At 48.7% G+C, this 23,932-nt stretch overlaps 1 protein-coding gene across 2 annotated transcripts in view; it reads left to right on the top strand.

The window, feature by feature from the left end:
- ADGRA1 (adhesion G protein-coupled receptor A1) overlaps positions 1-23,932 on the top strand; it is a 1,087,584-nt gene that overhangs the window by 338,580 nt on the left and 725,072 nt on the right. For both annotated transcript variants that reach the window (XM_075348547.1, XM_075348548.1), the window contains exon 10: positions 12,897-13,046. In XM_075348547.1, coding sequence (XP_075204662.1) covers positions 12,897-13,046 — 150 coding nt within the window. The remainder of the gene's footprint in view (positions 1-12,896; positions 13,047-23,932) is intronic.

Consider the following 23,932-nt stretch of genomic DNA (forward strand, 5'->3'; position numbering starts at 1 on the left):
CTATTGTGCTATATTCCTAAGATATTAAATAGGGTCGTCTGCTAAATAAAGTTATTTAAGAATGTATTTATAATTCCATAATTACATTTTCTTTGGTTATTTTTCTTATTCCAGAAGAAGTCCTGTGAGATGTATTATAGAGTGTAATATTCAACTATTGTATTGCTTTAGCAGTCCCAAATGAAGGATGAAGATGGAAGCTGAAAGGGCCCAGTGCTGTGCAGCATGCCTCCGTCTTCATTAAAGCTGTCAGTGGGGGTCTCGGTGCCTGGAACCCCACTATTAAAAATGTTCTTATACAATGTCTCTTCGATATATCGGAGGATCTCTTTATGGCTCCGGGTACACTTAACCCCTTTACGACCGCCGATACGCCTTTTAACGGCGGTAAATAAGGGTACTTTTTCCGATCCGCCGCTTTTTAACGGCGGTCGGAAAAAAGGGTCTAGCGCCCCCCAGAGTCAGAAAATTTCCGGGGTCTCAGCTGCCGGGGGTAGCTGAGACCCTGGAGATCATGATTCGGGCCGGTTTTTCCGGTCCCCACTCACCTGATGACCGGTATACACCGTATACCGATCATCAAGTTATAGTAAATGACCGCGCCGGTAAAAAATGATTTATCTCCCATCTGGCATGATCAAACATGCCAGATGGGAGATAAATCTTTTTCCCGGTTCCCTCCGGTCCCCCGGTGTCCCCAAAGTGCCCCCCCCGACCCCCAACCCCCTCCCGAAAATCCAAGATGGCCGCGCGCACCGGCGATCACAGCAGCGCGCCGGCCGCATTTCCACTGTTCCTATGGTTTCTGTCGTATGTGCCATAACACATACGACAGAAACCTGCTCCCCAGGCCCTGCCGGGTCCCCCCCTACCCCCCCTTCTGGTGTTCCCCGGTGTCCCCCGGTGTCATACATACCTGTCGCAGCTCTGATCCCCCGCGGCCCCCTCCTCCGGCTCCTTCTCAGCAGACTCCGGTCACATGAGCAGAGCGCAGCTGTCAGCTTCCTGTGTTCAGAGAGCTGTGCTGCTGCACGGAGTCTGCAGCTGTGACCCAGGGAGGGTGGGTGCAGATTCTTTGCACCCACTCTCCTCAAATGGAGGGTCTGCCCTCCTAGAAAATGGGGGATACGTTCCCTGAACGTGTCCCCCATATTCTAGAAGGTCCAGAGGCGACGTAGGACATCCAAATGGATTATTGTGGATTTTTTTTTTCTTTTCAATAAATTGGTCAATCAGGGAATGTTTGGGGGAGTGTTTTTTCAAATAAATTTTTTTTTGTTGTCAATTTTTTTTTTATTACTGTCAATTAGTTATGTCGGGTATCTGATAGACGCCGTGACATAACTAATTGCTGGGCTTGATGCCAGGTGACATTACACACCTGGTATCAACCCCATTCATTACCCCGTTAGCCAACGCACCAGGGCGCGGGATGAGCTGGGGCGAAGCGCCAGAATTGGCGCATCTAATGGATGCGCCACTTCTGGGGCGGCTGCGGCCTGCTATTTTTAGGCTGGGAAGAGTCCAATAACCGTGGCTCTTCCCATCCTGAGAATACCAGACCCCAGCTGTCAGCTTCACCTTGGCTGATGATCTAATTTGGGGGGACCCCACGTTTGTTTTTTTTTTTAATTATTTATTTATAAATAATTAAAAAAAAAAAACAGCTTGGGGAGCCCTCCAAATTGATCACCAGACAAGATGAAGCTGTCAGCTGTGGTTTGCAGGCTACAGCTGTCTGCTTTACCCTAGCTGGCTATCAAAAATAGGGGGGACCCCACGTCATTTATTTTAATTCTTTTTTTTTTTTTGGGCTAAATACAAGGCTAGGCATCCTTTAGTGTCACATGAAAGGCACTAAAGGGCACCAGCTTAGAATATGCAGGGGGGTGGGACGTTATATATGTTTGACATCTATCCATTCATCCATTGTAGCATTTTACGCTGTGTGCCCACAATCAGGGTTTGCAACGTTTTGGGCGCAGAGTGTTTTCCCTGCGTCCATAACGCTGCGTTGTGCAGTAGAAGCACAGTGGCAGGATTTTTAGAAATCCCGTGCCCACTGTGTTTCTTTTCTCCGCAGCATAAATCGACCTGTGGCGCAGCTTCCCGAGCCTCAGGATGTCAATTTATGCTGCGGAGATGAGTGTTCTCTGCAGGTAGAATAGAACTAAAGTCCACAGCAGCCTGAACCCAAATCGTGGGCATGGGCAGCTGCGTTCTCCCGTGGACAACACTCACATTTCTGCAGGAGGCTGACACTGGGTACTAGACGCCGTGTCGCTGGATCATGGCCACATAGCCTAAAGGCTACTTTACACGCTGCGATATCGGTCCCGATATCGCTAGCGTGGGCACCCGCCCCCATCTGTTGTGCGACACGGGCAATCGCTGCCCGTGCCGCACAACATCGCGCAGATGCGTCACACATACTTACCTGCCCGGCGACGTCGCTGTGACCGGCAAACCGCCTCCTTTCTAAGGGGGCGGTCCGTGTGGCGTCACAGTGACGTCACTGAGCGGCCGCCCAATAGAAGCGGAGGGGCGGAGATGAGTGGCTGGAACATCCCGCCCACCTCCTTCCTTCCTCATAGCGGCCGGGAGGCAGGTAAGGAGAGGTTCCTCGTTCCTGCGGCGTCACACATAGCGATGTGTGCTGCCGCAGGAGCGACGAACTACATCGTTACTGCTGCAGTAACGATAATCGAGAATGGACCCCCATGTCACCGATGAGCGATTTTGCACGTTTTTGCAACGATGCAAAATCGCTCATCGGTGTCACACGCAGCAACATCGCTAATGCGGCCGGATGTGCGTCACCAATTCCGTGACCCTAACGACTCCGCATTAGCGATGTCGCAGCGTGTAAAGCCCCCTTAACAGTGAGAAATTTTTTGCTACAGCAACAGTTTTGTGAAGTACCTGTGGATTCAAAATGTTTACTATACTCCTGAATAAAATCCTTGAGGGGTCCAGTTTCCAAAATGAGGTCACTTGTGGGGGGTTTCTGATGTATAGGTGCCCAAGGGGCCCTGCTAATGTGACATGGTGCGCGCAATTTACTTCAACTTTTCCAAAATTCAAATGGTGCTCCTTCCATTCCAAGCCCTCCCATTTATCCAAACAAAGGTTTTTGGCCACATGTGTGGTATCCCTGCGCTCACAAGAAATTAGATAACAACCTGTGGGGTACACGTTTTGTTGTTGCCTCTTGAAAAAGTGAAAAATGTGTCGCTAAATCAACATTTTTGTGAAAAAAATGAAAATTTCAATATGGCAACCTAAGCTTATCAAATTCTGTGAAGTATTCGTGGATTCAAAATGCTCAATATACACCTAGATTAAAGCCTTGAGGGGTCTTATTTCCAGAATGGGGTCACTTGTGGGGGACCTCCACTGTTTAGGCACCTCAGGGGCTCTCCTAATGCAACATGGCGTCCGCTATTGATTCCAGCCAATTTTGCAGTCAAATTGCACTCCTTCTCTTCTGAGCCCTGTAGTGTGCCCAAACAGTTGATTTCCACCACATACAAGATATCAACAAACTCAGGAGAAATTGCGCAATAAATTTCATGGTGATTTTTTTCCTGTTACCCTTGTGAAAAAAAAAAGCTACCTGGTTGAAGTAACAATTTTGTGGTAAAATTTTATTTTTTTATTTTCATGGCTCAACGTTATAAACTTCTGTAAAGCACCTGGGGGTTCAGGGTACTCACCAAACATCAAGATAAATTCCTTGAGGGGCCTAGTTTCCAATATGGGGTCACTTGTGGTGTTTTTTTGCTGTTTACGTACCTTAGGGGTCCTCCAAATGCGACATGGTGCCCGCAATCTTTTTCAGCCAAATTTCCTTTCCAAAATTCAAATATTGCTCCTTCCGTTCCAAGCCCTCCCATTTCTCCAAACAAAGGTTTCAGACCACAAGTGAGGTATCACCGCGCTCATAAAAAAGTGGGTAACAAACATTGGGGTCACATTTTTGGAATTACCTCTTGAAAAAGTGAAAAAATTGATGCTAAAGCAACATTTTTGAGAAAAAAATGAAAATTTTCAATGTGACAACGTAACGTTATCAAAATCTGTGAAGTACCTGTGGATCCAAAATGCTCACTATACCCCTAGATAGAAGCCTTAAGGGGTCTAGTTTCCAAAATGGTGTCACTTGTAAGGGGTTTCTGCTGTTTAGGTACCTTGGCGGACATGTAAATGCAACATGGTGCCCGCAATCTATTTCAGCCAAATTTGCTTTCCAAAATTCAAATATTGCTCCTTCTGTTCCGAGCCCTCCCATTTGTCCAAACAAAGGTTTCTGACCACATGTGGGGTATTGGCGCGTTCATAAGAAAGTGGGTAACAAGTTTTGGGGTTCATTTTGTTGTGTTATTTCTTCTAAAAGTGAATAAATTTGGGGTAGAGCAACATTTTAGGTAAAATTTTATTTTTTGCTTTTTTTCATTCCACTTTGCTTTAGTTCCTGTGAAGCACCTGAAGGGTTAATAAACTTCTTGGATGTGGTTTTGAGTACCTTGAGGGGTGCAGTTTTTAGAATGGTGTCACTTTTAGGTATTTTCTGTCACTTAGGCCTCTCAAAGTCACTTCAAATGTGATGTGGTCCCTAAAAAAATGGTTTTGTGAATTTTGTTGAAAAAATGGGAAATTGCTGATGAACTTTGACCCCTTCTAACTTCCTAACCCCAAAACATTTTGTTTCAGAAATTGCGCTAATGTAAAGTAGACATGTGGGAAATGTTATTTATTAACTGTTTTGTGTGACATAACTCTCTGGGTTAAGGGCATAAAAATTAAAAGTTTGAAAATTGCAAAATTTTCAAAATTTTCATCAAATTTCCGATTTTTTCACAAATAAAAGCAAAAAATATCGTTCTAAATTTATAACTATCATGAAGTACAATATGTCACGAAAAAACAATGTCAGAATCACCGGGATCCGTTGAAGCGTTCCAGAGTTATGACCTCATAAAGTGACACTGGTCAGAATTGCAAAAAATGGCCTGGTCATTAAGTACAAAACTGGCTTCGTCCTTAAGGGGTTAAAGCTGATGACTAACATGTTAATGAGATCCGGCAATAATTTTGATGACTTTGGGGAATATACCGCAATCATTTACAGTATATTGTGTATTGTTTTTAATAGCACAATTTTGGCTCCAGAAACAAAATAAAAAAAATAGTTAAAAAGTTGAGGCTGAGCATGTTAGTTTTGGCATTCCTGTGCCCATGTTATACAGTTTATATTCGTTAAGTAAGAGCCAGACTCATTGTAGCTTAATGAAGATGAATTTAAAGGGAACCTGTCACCAGATTTGGCAACTATCAGCTGTAGCCACCACCAGTGAGGTCTTATATAGAGCATTCCAGAATACTGTATATAAGAGCCGAGGCCGCTGTGTACTGTAGAACATAAAAACACTTTTATAATACTCACGCTGGGTGTTGCTGCTCTCCGGTCCAGCACCTCCTCTCTGCTGTCCAGTACTTCCTGTCTGCGGTTGAGTGCCTCCTTTCTGTGGTCTATTGTGACGCCCTGGACTAGCCAGGTAGTCACATACATACCAACATACATACCCCCACCCTAGGCAGATACACCAGCCAAACCAAAAACCCTTGTTGCCTCCCTCCAGGGTCTGATGTCCACACCAGGTGGGGCGGAGCCAGGTGGTTGGCCCCACCCACCGAGGAGTTCACAGGCCTGGAGGTGGGAAAAGTGACATTTCAGTCTAGGAGGTGAAAGAGAGAAGAGTGAACACTTGGGTGTCTGGGTTGGAGCCCAGACACTAACAGCAAGGTTGGCAGACAGTGGTGGTCCTCTGCAGGAGTTAGTGGAACTCCGCTGAGCTGTAAGGACCGGGGTCGAGCGACGGCCCGCCGGTACCGGACCGGGGAACGGAGTGAAGCTAAGCACACAGGCAGGGCCATCGGACCTAGACCAGGCTTGGAGCCGCCGTCAATAGTCAAATCCGAATGTGACAGGAACCCCAGAGGTTCCCTAACAACCAAGTCCCGATTGAAGGCAACCGTCCACCCAGAGAGGATATACAGCCACCGCCATAGGCTAGAGATCCAAGGGCCAGCGCCTGCGGGCAAAACAGGCTCCTACGGCACCTATACGCCGGGGAGCGGACTACCGGTGGGCAACCACAGGAGTCAAGAACATTCTCAAAGGTGCAGGGAAAGACAGCCACCATCAGCCGTCCGGGGAGAGCACAATAACAACACTGCAGCCGGCTGCGGGTCCCGTCCATCCAGCCGTTTGGTTTACCAGAGACTATGTCATTGTTTATCTGAGTGAGTACACCAGAGCCATCCAGCACCGCGCTGCCCCTGCACCCTGCACCCCAGCTATCCGGCCTCCCCGTTACACCATCGGGCCCCGGGATCACCAACCCCTACCCATGGAGGGGACAACATCTCAGCTGGACCCTACCATCTCTCACGGGCTCCCTGTTACCAGCAGCGGTGGTGCCATTATCACCACGACCCGTGGGTGGCGTCACGAACAATCTCCCTAACCAAACCACCCCCTTTTCACTCACGGGTGAGGAGCGCTGCTCGAGTCCCCAGGTCCGGTCCACCGCTCGAGCCACCGAGCAGCAGCAGCAGAAGCCCCGGACCCGAGCGTGGCGAGCGCATCCCCTCCGCCCGCGACACTATCACCTCCTCTCTGCTGTCTAGCGACTCCTCTCTCTGGTCCAGCACCTCCTCTCTGCGGTCCGATGGGTGTCGCTGCTCTCCGGTCCAGCGCCTCCTCTCAGTGATCCAGCACATCCTCTCTGCAGTCCAGCGCCTCCTCACTGCTGTCCAGCACCTCCTCTCTGCTGTCCAGCTCCTCCTCTCTGCTGTCCAGCTCCTCCTCTCTGCAGTCCAGCTCCTCCTCTCTGTGGTCCAGTGGCTCCCCTCTCTGGTCCGATGGGTGTCGCTGCTCTCCGGTCCAGCGCCTCCTCTCTCTGATCCAGCACATCCTCTCTGCAGTCCAGTGCCTCCTCTCTGCTGTCCAGCGCCTCCTATCTGCGGTCCAGCGCCTCCTCTCTGTGGTCCAGTGGCTCCTCTCTGAGGTCCGATGGGTGTCGCTGCTCTCCAGTCCAGCACCTCCTCTCTGTGATCCAGCACATCCTCTCTGCTGTCCAGCGCCTCCTCTCTGCTGTCCAGCGCCTCCTCTCTGCTGTCCAGTGCCTCCTCTCTGTGGTCCAGTGGCTCCTCTCTGCGGTATGATGGGTGTAGCTGCTCTCCAGTCCAGCGCCTCCTCTCTGTGATCCAGTACATCCTCTCTGCTGTCCAGCGCCTCCTCTCTGCTGTCCAGCACCTCCTCTCTGCTGTCCAGCGCCTCCTCTCTGCTGTCCAGTGCCTCCTCTCTGTGATCTAACACATCCTCTCTGCAGTCCAGCGTCTCCTCTCTGCAGTCCAGCGCCTCCTCTCTGCTGTCCAGCGCCTCCTCTCTGCTGTCCAGCGCCTCCTCTCTGTGGTCCAGCGCCTCCTCTCTGTGGTCCAGCGCCTCCTGTCTGTGATCCAGTGGCTCCTCTCTGCGGTCCAATGGGTATCACTGCTCTCCAGTTCAGCGCCTCCGCTCTGTGATCCAGCACATCCTCTCTGCTGTCTAGTGCCTCCTCTCTGCTGTCCAGCGCCTCCTCTCTGCGGTCCAGTGCCACCTCTCTGCAGTCCAGCGCCTCCTCTCTGCGGTCCAGTGCCTCCTCTCTGCGGTCTGATGGGTGTCGCTGCTCTCTGGTCCGGCGCCTCCTTTCTGCTGTGATTGCCATCCTCCTCATACCCAGCCCAGTATGGATGATGTGCCCTACGTCATCCACACCAGATGGTGTTGCTGTTCTGCGCAGGCGCACTTTAATCTGCCCTGATGAGGACAGATCAAAGTACTGTAATGCACAGGTGCGAGGAAAGGTTAAAGACCGCCCACGCATGTGCACTACAATACCTTGATCTGCCCTGAGTATGACAGATCAAAGTGCGCCTTTGCAGGTGTCGCGGGCGGAGGAGGGGACGCTGCGCTCTCCCACTGCTCGGGTCCGGCTGCCGCTGCTGCTGCGGCTGCTGCTGCTCGGTGGTGGCTCGAGCGGTGGGCCGGATACCGGGGACTCGAGCAGCGCTCCTCGCCCGTGAGTGAAAAGGGGGATTTTTGATTGTGGGGGTTTTGGTTATTGTCCGTGACGCCACCCACGGTTGTGGTGATATTGGTGACACCACCGCTGCTCTGGACGGGGATCCCGGGAGCGGTGACAGGGAGCAGCTTGGTTGTTATTTCTCCCCTCCATGAGTGGGGGTTGGTTGTCCCGGGGCCCGGTGATGGGGTAGGGATGGATGGCAGGCAGGTTACGGGGCCTGGTGAGGTGCAGGGTCGCGGGGGCAGCGCTGTGCCGCACGGCACGATGGTACTCACTCAGCCAATGATGAGGACACAGTTCTCGGTAAAACACACGGCTGGATGGACGGGTCCCACAGACGGCTGCGGTAGTTTTTCCCCTGACTCTGGTTGGTAGTGTAAGTCCTTTCTTTCGCCTCCGTGCACGCTCCTCCTGCGCTCCGGTTTCCAGCTGGCTCCCCGGTTCGGTACCGGTGGGCCACCGCCCAGCCCCGGCTACCTACGGTTACACCAACTGTCTTCCCGACTCCCACAGATGGCCACTACCGTCTGCCTCACTCTCTACCCGAGGGTCCTAGGCTCCAACCTAGGCCCCTGTCTGCTTCTGTCTTCCATGCAGACCTCCTCTCTCTTCCTCTGCCTGGACTTGTCTGGACCTGCTTCCTGCCTCAAGCCAGCCAGACTCTTCGGTGGTATCTGCTTGACTCTGCCCACCTAGTGTGTCTGTCTGAACCCGAGGGAAGGAATCAGGTCTCACTGGGGATGTCTGTTGTGAACTGCTGGGGGTGGGGGGGTGTGTGTTGTTACCTGTGGCCCCTAGCTTGTCCAGGGCTCCACATTCCCCCTTAGTAAAATGCAGACCGTCCGCAGGCTGCCCGTCCATCACCGGTTTTATTTTCCTCTTTTTTTTTTTTTTTTTTAACTGCAAAAGAATAAAACATTTAACAGTCATTTTCAATCTTCCCACAACGGGATGCACATTACTTTAACGTTGCAACAACAATCAAACACTTTTAATAATAACATTGGAACGGGTCCTTCAGTCACCCACCCAAACAACCTGGCCCTGATGCTGCCCCTAAGAAGTGGGCAGCACCCCTTGACCCCAGTCCAGAACCAGGCTGCCCAGATAGTTAACGGGATGGGTGCTTCGCTGCCGTTGCGGCCGGGCGGACTGCCGGAGCCGTTGTCATCTCCGTCGCGGCCGGGCGGACTGCCGGGGCCGTTGTCATCGGCGGTGCGGCTGGGATGGAAGCCGGGACCGGTGGCAGGGCGGTGACGATGGTAAGGCCTGGGCCCTCCCTCACAGACGCTGCGAGCTCCGCTACCGGTGACAGGGGTAACGGGTCGGTCGGGGCGTTGGCCGCGGGCATGGGCACTGAGGTTTCAGCGGTGCCGGACGGACGGGACATCTCGTGCAGCGGTGTTCCAGGAACCAAACACTGGCAGAGTCTTGGCGTTCCTGCTTCCACAGCCGCGGTTCACATGTGGCCGGACGCCATCCCGTCCCCCTTAGTCTCTTTTTAGCACTTCCTTCTTCAGGGGGCAGGGCTCCACTTTCGCGCCTTTCCTGCTCGGGGAAGACGCTCGAGCGGGAATTCTTCGCGCCCAAGATGGCGGCTTTTCAAATTTTCCGGCCGGACACCTCCGGCGGTCACACAAGGCGCAATTCCACCAGTCGGTAGAACGGTAGGAACCTGTTCGTGACGCCAAGTAGTCGCGGGCGGAGGAGGGGACGCTGCGCTCTCCCACTGCTCGGGTCCGGCCGCTGCTGCTGCTGCTCAGTTGGTGGCTCGAGCGGTGGGCCGGATCCCGGGGACTCGAGCGGCGCTCCTCGCCCGTGAGTGAAAAAGGGGATTTTTGATTGTGGGGGTTTTGGTTATTGTCCGTGACACCACCCACGGTTGGGGTGATATTGGTGACACCACCGCTGCTCTAGACGAGGATCCCGGGAGCGGTGACAGGGAGCAGCTTGGTTGTTATTTCTCCACTCCGTGGGTAGGGGGTTGGTTGTCCCGGGGCCCGGTGATGGGGTAGGGATGTATGGCAGGCAGCTTACGGGGCCTGGCGAGGGGGCAGCGCTGTGCCGCACGGCATAGTGGTACTCACTCAGCCAATGATGAGTACACAGTTCTCGGTAAAACACACGGCTGGATGGACGGGTCCCACAGACGGCTGCGGTAGTTTTTCCCCTGACCCTGGTTGGTAGTGTAAGTCCTTTCTTTTGCCTCCGTGCACGCTCCTCCTGCGCTCCGGTTTCCAGCTGGCTCCCCGGTTCGGTACCAGTGGGCCACCGCCCAGCCCCGGCTACCTACGGTTCCACCAACTGTCTTCCCGGCTCCCACAGACGGCCACTACCGTCTGCCTCACTCTCTACCCGAGGGTCCTAGGCTTCAACCTAGGTCCCTGTCTGCTTCTGTCTCCCTGCAGACCTCCTCTCTCTTCCTCTGCCTGGGCTTGTCTGGACCTGCTTCCTGCCTCAGGCCAGCCAGACTCTTCGGTGGGCGTGCCTATCTGCTTGACTCCACCCACCTAGTGTGTCTGTCTGAACCCGAGGGAAGGAATCAGGTCTCACTGGGGATGTCTGTTGTGAACTGCTGGGGATGGGGGTGTGTGTGTGTTGTTACCTGTGGCCCCTGGCTTGTCCAGGGCGCCACACAGGCACACAATGCCGGATAGTGTGGATGACGTAGGACTCGTCAAAGGAGGACAGTGATTTCTGCAAAGAAAAGGCACTGGACCGGAGAGCAGCGATTCCCATTGGACCATACCGCCACGTAGGAGAGTATAACAAAAGTGTTTTATATGTTCTACACAGCGGCCTGGGCACTTATATACAGCATTCCAGAATACTGTATATAAGAGCCCACTGGTGGTGGCCGTAGCTTATAGTCGCCAAATCTGGTGAAAGGTTCTCTTTAAAGAATACAAATATATTGTCTCGCTGCCTTCAACCCCGCAACAATTTAACATAGCTTTTGATGCACATACCAAACTAATACATGCAGGCACCGACCCGGTTCTCATACTCTTTAACTTACCTTGCATTATTTTTGAGTGGGTGGTTCTTCATTAGCATTCTTCCAGCACTATGGGTGTATGTGTGATGCCCTGGACTAGCCAGGTAGTCACAGACAGGCCCTTGAACAAACACCCGCCCCCTAAAAAGGTAACAGCAGACAACCTAAAAACTTTGGTCACCCCTCTCAGGGCTTGATGTTCACACCAGGGGGCGGAGCCAGGTGGTTGGCCATGCCCACCGAGGAGTTCGGATAGCCTGAGGCGGGAAACACAGGAGCAGATGAGTTTAGGAGGTGAAAGAGAGAGGAGTAAACGTCTGATAGGGGTCTGGGTCGTAGCCTGGACACCCTTTGGCCAAGAGGAAGACTGTGGTCGCCGCCTGCAGGAGACGGGAAGATGGCCTGGTGGAACCGTAAGGGACCGGGACAGGGTATGGGCTTGCCGGTACCGAACCGGGGAACTGACTAAAACCGGAGCACACAGGGGGGTACTAAGACCCTGAAACGAGGTCCCAAATCTACCGGACTAAATTAATTCACTGATTGAGGTCTAGACCTTAGGTCCTTTCCCAACCAAGTCCCGATTGAAGACAACAGACCAACGTGGGGGATAGAAAGCCACCGCACAGGCAGAGAGTTCCCACGGGCCAGCGTCTGCGGGCAAACGGGGTCTCCCGACACACACAGCCGGGGAGCGGACTCCCGTCGCTGAAGCGCAGGCAGTCCACAGCTACAAAACAAGGTGCAGGGGAAAGGCGGGGACCACCAAACCGGGTGGGGGACCAGACGCAGCTGGCTGTGGGCACCGACCACCATCTTTTTGGTTTACCAGAGACTCCGGTGTATCTGTCAGAGTGAGTACAACTGTGCCTTCAGGCCGCACACCGCCCCGCACCACATCAATCCGCCCGCACCCTCACAACCGGGCCCCGGGACCATCAACCCCTACCCACGGAGGGGTCAACCCCTGGATGCGCAACACCGTCCCCAGGGGCCTCGTAAACAGCAGCGGTGGTGTCTACATTCACCACAACCCGTGGGTGGCGTCACGAACTTAACTCAAACCACGGCCCCGGCCGTAAACCTACCTACCAACCCCCCTACATAGCGCTAGCATCCTTTCAGAGCGACGTGACCCCGGGTCCGGAGGCGCTCGAGCCACCCACCGACGAGCCCGGATCCGAGGGGCTCGGCTCTGTCCGAGCGCGGGGCGGGACATATGCACCTCCTTTCTTCTCACTTTCTAGTATGCCATGCACCTGCCATTGTTCACTGCTTTGCCTGTTCATGAAATGAAAACCTATGATAGATATGGTAGGGATGAAAGCAGGAGCACTTGCAATCCACCTCGCCATCTCTGCTGCTACAGATGGATTACTCTTGACAACAGGCTGCAAGTTATACACAAAGGAAACATCCAGTACTATATTATTGATCTGTGGTGGTTCCATAAAGGTGAGGGGTTAGGGTATTATATCCAGAGAATTAACAGTTAAACATGGGCACAATATGAATAAGACACTAGTGTGACATATTATACACACCCTCATTTTTGCATTATTAATGGCTAACCTACCAATTGCATTAGTCTACCAATCTATTCTATTCTATTTCATTAAAAATCCTTAAGTGATTAAACAGTACAAAGTCTTATACTGTGTAGATTATATTTCTATTTAAGGTCAAACAGGTTGTACTTGTAAGTAGATTATAGATTTCCTTTACTGACACATTAAACGCCATACTTTGCAATTATCTGCTTCTAGGTGCCTGTAAATGACACCAGCGTCCTTGAATATGCTCAACAACTAATGACCTACACCAGGGGAGCCTCGGACTTCACTGATAAGATGGATGTGTTGCTAGTGGCGGACATGATGGAAAAGATGATAACATTTGTGGGACAAATCCAAAACGTAGGTTTGAAATTTGTTGGAAAAAGCCATTAAATCTAGAGTGTAAAGATTACAAAAAGAGAAGCTTATAGCTGAGCTAGGGGCTGGTGCTATTGTTAACGAAGACATAGGCTAGACTGACATGTATAGGGTCTTGCTGAATCTTAATGCTGTAGACACCTTTAAGATAGGAAAAATGACTTTCACCTATGTTGACTTGTCTCCAATCTTCATTCCTTCATTCTTTATCAGACCCCCTGATATGCAGTTTGGAGCCCAAATTAAGTTTTAGTTTTCCTCATGTAGGGTTGTCACACGCAGTAATACAGGCTGGACGTGAGATCTGTGTATTTCCAGGGTGTTGCTGTCTTCACTTGCTTCCATGAATCAGCACAGCTCCACCACTGTACTTCTGTCTCCATGTTCTTTCTTCTTTATCTATAGCCTTTTTTTCTCCACCCTCCCTCAGACACTTTTGTCACATGGTGTGTAGCTCAAAACTCGCCGAGTGTCAGGACTACTTCTGATGTTGTTCACACAGTAGAGTCGGATACTACACACGATGCTGCTTTTAAGTTGCACAGACAGGCTTGTGCGTCAACCGGCTGACCTCTTGTTAGTAACCGGGCTTGCAGGAGTTAATTTCTGCTAGCCTGTGGATTACTGCTTGAGTCACCTGTTGCAGGAGACCTATCACAGTTGCCTCCACCCTTTTTAAGATGGTGGAGCCTGTTCTCCAAAGCTGATGATAGCTTTATGTGATCCCGGTCCTTGTGCATTGTTACCAGTTGTTGTTGAACTTCTGTGTGCTGTTTGGTGTGTTGTGAAAATACTCTTGTTGTCTGATTATTTCCTCCCTTCCATGAGTTTCCTCCTGATCATGTATTTTCTATACCTCTGTGAGTGATTGCTATGAGTTTTAGTTTTGGTTCCGACAGTTTATATGTGTGGGATTAATCACTCCTGTCCTGGCCCTCTCCTGGGTGGAGGGAGGGGTGTACTAGACCAGGATTGTTCAGGAGCTAGGGTAAGGATGGCGGCCCAAACATTGTCACCTTCAGATGTATCTTTGGGATCAGGGTCAGCTAGAATTCACCTAGCCTGAAGGCCAGTTTAGGCTCCCCTGTTCCTAATGTTCCCATCATACCCCGTGACAACTTTCTCCCCTTTCCATTACAGATCTATGTACAACGCCCTGCCTCCTGACATCTCTATCCTTGAGAGAAGGGAGGGGATGACAGACAGCCATTAGAACCAGAAACCCTGATTGAATCAATTTTGCAAATAGTCAGCTACAGAAGATTGAGCACCTAATGAAGATGAATTAGAAAGTGGCTAAACTTTGCCTTTAGGGATAAGAAAGAAAAACAAATTCTGGTTTTAGAATTTAAAATATTTCATTAATCTTAAAAGTGTTTCAGGATGAGCATTCTTTGACCAGTTTCACCAGTAACCCAGTTGCCAATCTGGAGGGTCATAAAGTTAATATAGACTTTATGGCTTACTTCTTCATACTTCGAGTACATTCAGGGTAAGGGCTTGGACTAGGGGTATCATGAATACATTTTCTACATTTTTACACAACATATAAACACAAGGAATAAATATAGGGATTGACTATTGTATGTAATAGCTAAGGAACCATTCCAAATAAAGAGCCCTATCTTGGGTTAGCCCCATCATTATGTTAACTTTGGCCAATTTGAAAACTGTCTATACACTTTAGATATTCAGCTGACATTCCATTATAAGTATTAGGAAAAATATGTAAAAACCCATTGTGTACCACCCACACTTTACTTGGCAGTAACCCTGGGGCAAGGGCACACCAGTCCCTATTGCCTAATGGTGGATTCCATGAATAGCGTTGGGTCTACCAAAGCGATCCAACATTAATGTACCGTTCAAGTAAGGTCAAGGAAACTAAAGTATGATCTCCAGCACTTCAAAGAAGGTTAAAAATATTTATTGAGGTTCTATTAAAAAAGATCCATCGATCATGGAAACAGTGAGGGGGGACACATTAAGAGAAATCCAACATGTTTCAGCTATTTTCTGTTCAAGTAAGGTCCCCTCTCTTCATAGGCACCACAGCATAAGTAAAGGGATATATATTGTCTAAAAAACAGTTCTACAGTGCTATTTGTGAAAATTTTATCTCATGATTCAATATCAGAAGAGTTTGTTGATTCAAAATCATAACAGTTTGTTGGTAGAGATGAATGAATAAATTTGATTGGAACTGAAATCTACTTGAATTACTGAAATCCGCATTCCTTCAAAACGATGATTTTTAGTAATTGACTACCATGCAAATTCAGCTAATTTTTCTGTACTGTAAAGGGCCATCAACAGATTTAAACTCAAATGAAAAAAAACCAAAACATTATACTCCCTTTACTGACGAGAACCAAATGGGTGACTGAGGAACGGAGGGGCCGAAGAGGTGAAAAGTAAGGTGATTCTAAGGCAGGGGTGAGGAACCATATTTCTGCCAAGGGCCATTTGGAAATTTCTACCAACCTTCAAAGGCTGCACAAAGGAATCAACTTGAAAATGGCGCTGCTATATTTGGGCAAACAATTAATTAACTCACCCTACTGTGGTGGTTACAGCCGCTTTTCTTTAGTGCAGCTCTAATGTTAGCTGATATTGATCATATTGCTTCTCATAACTGCTTTTCCAGGTTTTTCCTCAGTCTGGAGCACAGTCAACTGTTTGTGATAATTAGTTTTGTAAATCATATACATCACATAGGAGATGCTGGGACTGCTATATATACACATTACATAGGAGACGCTGGAACATATACATCACATAGAAGATGCTAGGTACTGCTGTATATACATCACAGGAGGGTCTGGAGGCATATAAATCACAGGAAGGGCTGGGCATATAGATCACAGGGGGCTGGGGGCATATACATCAGAGGAGGGGCTGATGCATATACATGAAAGGAGAGACTGGTGCATATATATCACAAGAAGCACTGAGGCATATATATCACTGGTGATGCTAGAGGCATATACATCACAGGAGAGGCCGGAGCATATACCTCACAGGAGGAGTTGGGGGAATAAATATCACAGGAGGGGCTGGGGACATATACATCGCAGGAGAGGCTGGAGCATATACATCACAGGAGAGGCTGGTACATATACATCACAGTTGAGGCATGTGCATATACATCACAAGAAACGTTGCGGCATATACAGTACATTACAGGAGGGGCTGAGGCATAGACATCACAGGCATAGCTGGGGCATATACATCACAGGAGGAGCTGGGAGTGTATATATATATCACAGGTGAGGATGAGGCATATACATCACAGGAGAGACTGGGGCATATACATCCCAGGAGACTCTGGGGCATATGCATCACAGGATACGCTGGTGTATATACATCCCAGGAGACACTGGGGGCATATACATCACAGGAGACACTGGGGACATATACATCCCAGGAGACACTGGGGGCATATACATCACAGGAGACACTGTGGGCATTTACATCACAAGAAACGCTGGGGCATAGACATCACTGAGAAGCACAAACCTCATTGCAGGGTATATACATCACTGGGTGGCATAGATGTGGCTGTAGCCTGTGGGGCACAGACAGCACTGGGGGGCCTGAACAGCACTGTGGGGGCACGGAAAGCTCACTGGGAACACTATTTATCAGTTTTATGGGTAGCAAAATGTTGGGACTGGCTTTGCAACTAGTAAGAATATCTCTGTTAGATGTCATTAAAAAAGTTTTTGCAAAGATCAGCCTAACACTTATCTTTTGCTGCCCATAAAAAAGTTGCTCACACACATTTGGACTCATTTTTGAAACTTTCCTGAAGAAATGCCATAGGTAATTAGATTTCTTTCTAATCAACTTATGTCCCAGAATAGTGCACACACAGTGAGGATACATGAGCTATATTAATATCTTAGAAGTAAAACTTAGACACATCAATAATACATTATTGATCTTTTAAGAGAGCGGCCCGCTGCTTCGAATCACATTCAATTGTAAATACAAATTAAATCAAAGCGAACGGGTGCGTGCGTGCGAGCAAGAACAGCAGGGAAAACTGCCGCTATATTGGCTTATAACAAGCGTAAGCAGTGCATGCTGGGAGATTTTGTTTATTAACAGCTGGAGTGCCCCGGGTTCCTGAGCCCAAACTGTATTGTATTAAGAAATATGAAGAAACAGTCATCGTGCAGCTACATCTGATCCAAACAGGTTCCTTCTTTATTCTTGAAGCCATTTTACTTATTCTGTTGCCTTTTTGAGATAGAAAAACTATTCAAAGTGAAGGTAGAATTATGATTAGCAGTTTGGGCTAAGTTGGGTTTCTCCAATCCTTACAATCAGCTGTTGGACAATGTGTATTGTCCATGCGTGACATCATGGCAGCTGCATAAAGCGGTCATCAAAAAGCAAATTAATTTTATTTTTAGCATTAAGTTACTCCATATGACTATGGCTTGGTCAAATTGGTTGTCCACTACTAGGACAGCCCCTGCTCATTCCACATGTGTTCCCCAGGTAATAAAGACTATACTCACCTAACTTTCCAGCCAGTCCCTCACTGTCACCATATCACCATGCCCCTTCTGACATCTCCTCCTGCCAGGGTAGAAAAAAAGTATGTAGGTGTGACTAGTGGCTTGGTTAACAGGGTTGTCCACTACTAGGACAAACCATTCTGATTCCACATGTTTCCCACCAGGTAATAAAGACTATACTCACCTCACCTTCCAGCAGTGTTCTGGCTCATCACTGGCTATGTCCAGTCAGCTCCGGCTTCCTTCTCCTTGCCTTCGGACCAAATGAGCAATCAACAGGAAGTGAGAGCAATCACATCGCCCACTTCCTGTTGATTAGTGATGAGCGAGTACTAAAAAGCTCGGGTGCTCGAGGCTCGGGCCGAGCATCCCAAGATACTCGTGTACTCGGCCCGAGCACCGAGCCCAATGTTATCCTATGGGAGACCCGAGTATTTTTATGAAATGACCCCCGGCAGCATGTAGAAACCCTAAAAATGTCATAAAAGTATCAGAAGAGTGCTCAAATGACATGACAACAGCATGGGGAAGATCCCTTGAAGCATTTATCACTCAAAAGTCACAGCTGTGAACAATTTTGTCCGCGTTTTACGCCATTTTTACGGACTCACCAGAAAACCTTCCAAAATGACACCAAAATGAATTTTCATGGCGGAAATGTTAAGGGCACATACCCAATAGTGAGATAGAGCTGGTGTATGTTACTTTTTGAGATTAATACATGAAAGATTTTACGTATAAACATTGTGTGGCACTCCGATGTCCAAAACGCACGTTTTGTGCTTTTTACTAGCGATGTCGGTCATTTTTTTTTTCATTCTATCTCCCGTCGGTCGGTCTCGCTCTGTCGGTCTCTCTCTGTCTTGTCTGTCCCCCTCTCACAGTCTGTCGGTTAGTTCCCCCCCTCTCTATTACTTACCGTTCCCCGATCACTGCCGCGGCGCTGCACAGCTGTTCACTAAACTCCGGCGGCTTTTCCTCTTTTGAAAAAGCCGGCCGCTCATTAAACAATCTCGTATTCCCTACTTTCCTGCTTTTCGGCGCCTATGATTGGTTGCAGTGAGACATGCCCCCACGCTGAGTGACAGGTGTCTCACTGCACCCAAACACAGCAGCCGGTGTGTGTGTGTATACTGTGCAGTGAAATAAATAATTAAATAATTAAAAAAAAACGGTGTGCGGTCCCCCCAATTTTAATACCAGCCAGATAAAGCCATACGGCTGAAGGCTGGTATTCTCAGGATGGGGAGCCCCACGTTATGGGGAGCCCCCCAGCCTAACAATATCAGTCAGCAGCCGCCCAGAATTGCCGCATACATTATATGCGACAGTTCTGGGACTGTACCCGGCTCTTCCCGATTTACCCTAGTGCGTTGGCAAATCGGGGTAATAAGGAGTTATTGGCAGCCCATAGCTGCCACTAAATCCTAGATTAATCATGTCAGGCGTCTCCCCGAGATTCCTTCCATGATTAATCTGTAAATTACAATTAAAAAACACACACACCCGAAAAATCCTTTATTAGAAATAAAAAACACTAACAAAGTCCCTCATCACCAATTTATTAACCCCGACAAACCTTCCATGTCCGGCGTAATCCACGGACCTCCAGCGTCGCGTCCAGCTGTGCTGCATGAAGGTGACAGGAGCTGCAGAATACACCGCCGCTCCAGTCAGCTTCACACAGCAACTGAGGTGAGTATAGCGATCAGCTGAGCTGTCACTGAGGTTACCTGGATCCAGCGGTGGATGCAGCGGTGGCCGCGGGTAACCTCAGTGACAGCTCAGCTGATCGCGCTACTCACCGCCGCTCCGGTCAGCTCCATGCAGCAACTGAGGTGAGTAGCGCGATCAGCTGCTTTCACTGAGGTTAATCGCGGCCACCGCTGGATCCAGCGGTGGCCGTGAGTTACCTGACTGACAGCAGCTGATCGCGCTACTCACCTCAGTTGCTGTGTGAAGCTGACAGAAGCGGCGGTGTATTCTGCATCTCCTGTCACCTGAATGTAGCAGAGCTGGATGCGACGCTGGAGGACTGTGGAGTACGCCGGACATGGAGGGTTTGTCGGGGTTAATAAATTGGTGATGAGGGACTTTGTTATTGTTTTTTATTTCTAATAAAGGATTTTTTCAGGTGTGTGTGTTTTTTAACTGTAATTTACAGATTAATCATGGAAGGTGTCGTATAGACGCCTGACATGATTAATCTAGGATTTAGTGGCAGCTATGGGCTGCCATTAACTCCTTATTACCCCGATTTGCCAACGCACTAGGGTAAATCGGGAAGATCCGGGTACAGTCCCAGAACTGTCGCATCTAATGTATGCGGCAATTCTGGGCGGCTGCTGACTGATATTGTTAGGCTGGGGGGCTCCCCATAACGTGGGGCTCCCCATCCTGAGAATACCAGCCTTCAGCCGTATGGCTTTATCTGGCTGGTATTAAAATTGGGGGGACCGCACGCCGTTTTTTTTAATTATTTATTTATTTATTTTACTGCACAGTATAGACACGCCCACCGGCTGCTGTGATTGGGTGCAGTGAGACACCTGTCACTCAGCGTGGGGGCGTGTCTCACTGCAACCAATCATAGGCACCTGTGGGCGTGGAAAGCAGGGAATATGAGATGGCTGTGTACAGAGCACAGCGCGCCCGCCGGTATAAATGCTCGGTCACGCTGTGCAGGCCGGCCAATCACTGCAATTCCACAACTAACAGGGCTGTGGCATTGCAGTGGTCTGCCAGCCAATCCCTGCATGAGGGCTGGCTCTCAAAAGAGCGCCAACATGCAGGGATGAAGACCACGAGTACAGCACGAGTATCGCGAAATTACTCGGTACCCGCCGAGTAGCCCGAGTACAGTGATACTCGTGCGAGTACCGAGTAGTAACAAGCATACTCGCTCATCACTACTGTTGATTAACTTGTTTGGTCCAAAGGCAGGAAACAGAAAACAATGTAAATGGGTGTGATTAACAATTTGTGAAATGATGACATGCACTCAGCCTCAATGGAGGATTCCTAGTCTTAGTTATTTCTTGAATAAATTATGGTCAAGAGCTTTGAATATCTTTCATGTCCCTCTGATTCAATATTTTGCACACATTTTGCATCATATTTGGTCTAGATGGTGACTTATGCCCCCTACACACCAGATGGCCCTTATACACGTATCAAATGCCACATTAGATGGTGCCTCATAAATTAAACTTAGCCAACTTAGTAGTTGACAATGCCAGAAATATTGTGACAGCAATGCATTTGGGCAAAGTAACACCTGCTCACTGTATGGAACACCTCCTCAATTTTAATTTTTTCTTAAACAAATCTACCACTTGATCAAGATGGTGCTGGTGGCAAGGAGAGTGTGAGGGCACTTTAATTATTCTTAAGTGGGGAAGAACAGCCTTCAGAATTTACAGTGTCAGCAGCTATGCGTCCTCAGCATCTGAACGGGCTTCATAAGTGTCATTGTGTTCAAGCTGTGTTCAGCTGTGTTCAACTTTGCATTTGCTGGGTGTTATGGCGGCGTCAGACTCTATTCACACCACAGAGTCTGACATAGAACCTGAGGTTTCTTACTCGGGCATCAGCTGTATTAGCGTCACTGCTCTCCAGTCCAGCAGGAGTTAATTCCTTCTGGGTTTGTGAACTGCTTTTAGGAGTTCAGGTTGTTTTGACCACTAACAGCTGTTTTTACTCTTTATAAAATACTGGATCTGGTTTCTCTTTGTCGAATATAGCTCAGCATTGCTTCAGCGATACCGGTCCTTATTGTAGTGATCCAGAGCCTGGTGATCTGTCGTGTGATTTCTTGTGTGGTGTGGAAATATCCTTGTTGATAGTTTATTTCGTCCCTGTGTTTTATTTCATCCTGGGCATGTATTGTCTCTCCCCTTTGTTTGATTGCAGTGTGCATGTGTTTTGATTTTTCCCCTGTCTTTTTGATTTGTTGGGTTTGCTTCTCTGGTCCCAGCCCTCTCCTGGGGTAGGGAGAGGGGGTGTTAGATCATATTTTACAAGCGTTAAGGGCGCTTTACATGCTACGATATCGTTAATGTTTTGTCGTCGGGGTCACGTTGTTAGTGACGCACATCCGTCGTCATTAACGATATCGCAGCATGTGACACTGACCAGCGACCTTAAGCGACCTCAAAAATGGTGAAAATCGTTCACCATGGAGAGGACGTCCCAAACTCAAAAATCGGTAAGGGTTGTTTATCCAGGTGGTTCATCGCTCATGCGGCAGCACACATCGCTATGTGTGACACCGTAGGAGCGAGGAACGTCTCCTTACCTGCCGCCGGCCACAATGCGGAAGGAAGGAGGTGGGTGGGATGTTACGTCCTGCTCATCTCCGCCCCTCCGCTTTGATTGGCCGGCCGCTTAGTAACGTTGCGGTGACGTCGCTGTTATGCTGAACGTCCCTCCCCCTTGAAGGAAGGATTGTTCAGCAGTCACAGCGATGCCGCCGACCAGGTAAGTATGTGTGACCCTGCCGTAGCGATAATGTTCGCTACGGCAGCGATCACAAACAATCGCAGGTGCGACGGGGGCGGGTACTTACACGCTCGCTATCGCTACAAATTGCTAGCGATATCGCTACCGTGTAAAGCCCCCTTTAGGCTCACGCTGGTGGTCCAAACCTGGCTACCATCAAGCCAATCTCTGAGATAAGGGACAGCCCAAGGACCCTAGTCTCAAGGCCAGTTTGGGGTCCGTGCCCTGTTACCACGACACCTCCATGACAGTAATGTGGTAGGTTGTATAATTATATTATACCTTTTATAATGAAGCCTTTTGAAAAGGCTACAAAATTTGTTAGTATGGCCATAAACAATGTTATTCCCAATGTCATTATATTGGAGGAAACTCTAAAGGCCCTGTCACACACAGAGATAAATCTGTGGCAGATCTGTGGTTGCAGTGAAATTGTGGGCAATCAGTGCCAGGTTTGTGGCTGTGTACAAATGGAACAATATGTCCATGATTTCACTGCAACCACAGATCTGCCAAAGATTTATCTCTGTGTGTGACGGGGCCTTTAGAAGGATGCAACAAGAGATGGAGAAAGCATGCTAACTTTCCAACTTGTCCCGCTTTCCCAAGGTCTGATGGGGACCCAGGGTTCTTCCCATTGCTTTATGGGCTCTACTGTATGAGCCAAGTCCTAATGTTTTACATTATTACATAAAGCGGTGCGCTTCTGATGATTGACAGATCATGGCTATACCGATGGCCTGTACTCTCTCCACTATGGCTTTAGGAGATATCTTTCCCTCTGCAGCATCTGAGAAGTGTAGGGGCACTGAATCAATCTGGCCAGTGTAGAGGAGCATTTATAAAAGGGCTTACAAGCGCGTGCTCCTTCCCTAGGAGACTGGCCACTTCTGGTATATTGCTGGAAATTGGTCACTGGAAACCTTTGCAATAAGCCGTAAACTATTGAATTAATAGTTCCTCCATTATTGAGAACAGATTTTTAATTAGAGGTAAATTGCAAAATTGTTTGTTTTTACCCAGTCTAAAGGGTACTTTACATGCTGCGACATCGCTAGCGATCTCATTAGCGATGTGAAATTCTAGATCGCAAGTGCGATCTTTTGAGATCGCACATGCGTAAAATGACCTATTGCACTTGTGATCTAGAATTTCACATCGCTAATGAGATCGCTAGTGATGTCGCAGTGTATAAAGTACCCTTAAGCGACACATGAATCTGTAATGGGAGTCTTCCGCTAGCACAATAGCAGATCACAAAAATGGTGTTTCCGAAGTCCATTGTATGAACGTGCAACTATTTCTCCATTCACTGTCTATGAGAGTGCTGATTGTTGATATGAACCTTTCCATTGATATGAATATATATGCTCTTGGAATCAGGGGATTGTACAGCTGAACACCTAGTGCTCATGCAGTTATCATCTATCCTGTAGATAGATGGTAGATTATATTTCCTGAACTACACACAGGGCTGTCTCCAGGCACTACTAATCCCTTACATCACAATAACAACTTTAACCATCATGTGGTTTGAAATATTATATTATATTTTTTCCATAAGTTTTCACATAGTGTCATCAGGGTACCATGACAAAGAGTGGTCCTTCCTATTTCAGGTGTCAAGAGAGCGCAGCACAGGGCTACATGCACACTTGCTCAGGTTAATACTGCTGGTTGTGCAGGTTTTCCTTTATCCATTGTTGCTAGGGTTAAATAGTTAATCTGGTCTCCTATGCTTTGGATGTAAGCTGGAATCAGCTGTGCTGAACTTCTAATTACCTCTGCTATAAAGATTCCTCTCCTAGCCCAGGTAACTGCCAGTGAGAGCTTCTGTTA

Source organism: Anomaloglossus baeobatrachus, chromosome 5 (genome assembly GCF_048569485.1).
Source record: "Anomaloglossus baeobatrachus isolate aAnoBae1 chromosome 5, aAnoBae1.hap1, whole genome shotgun sequence".
Lineage (NCBI taxonomy): Eukaryota > Metazoa > Chordata > Amphibia > Anura > Aromobatidae > Anomaloglossus > Anomaloglossus baeobatrachus.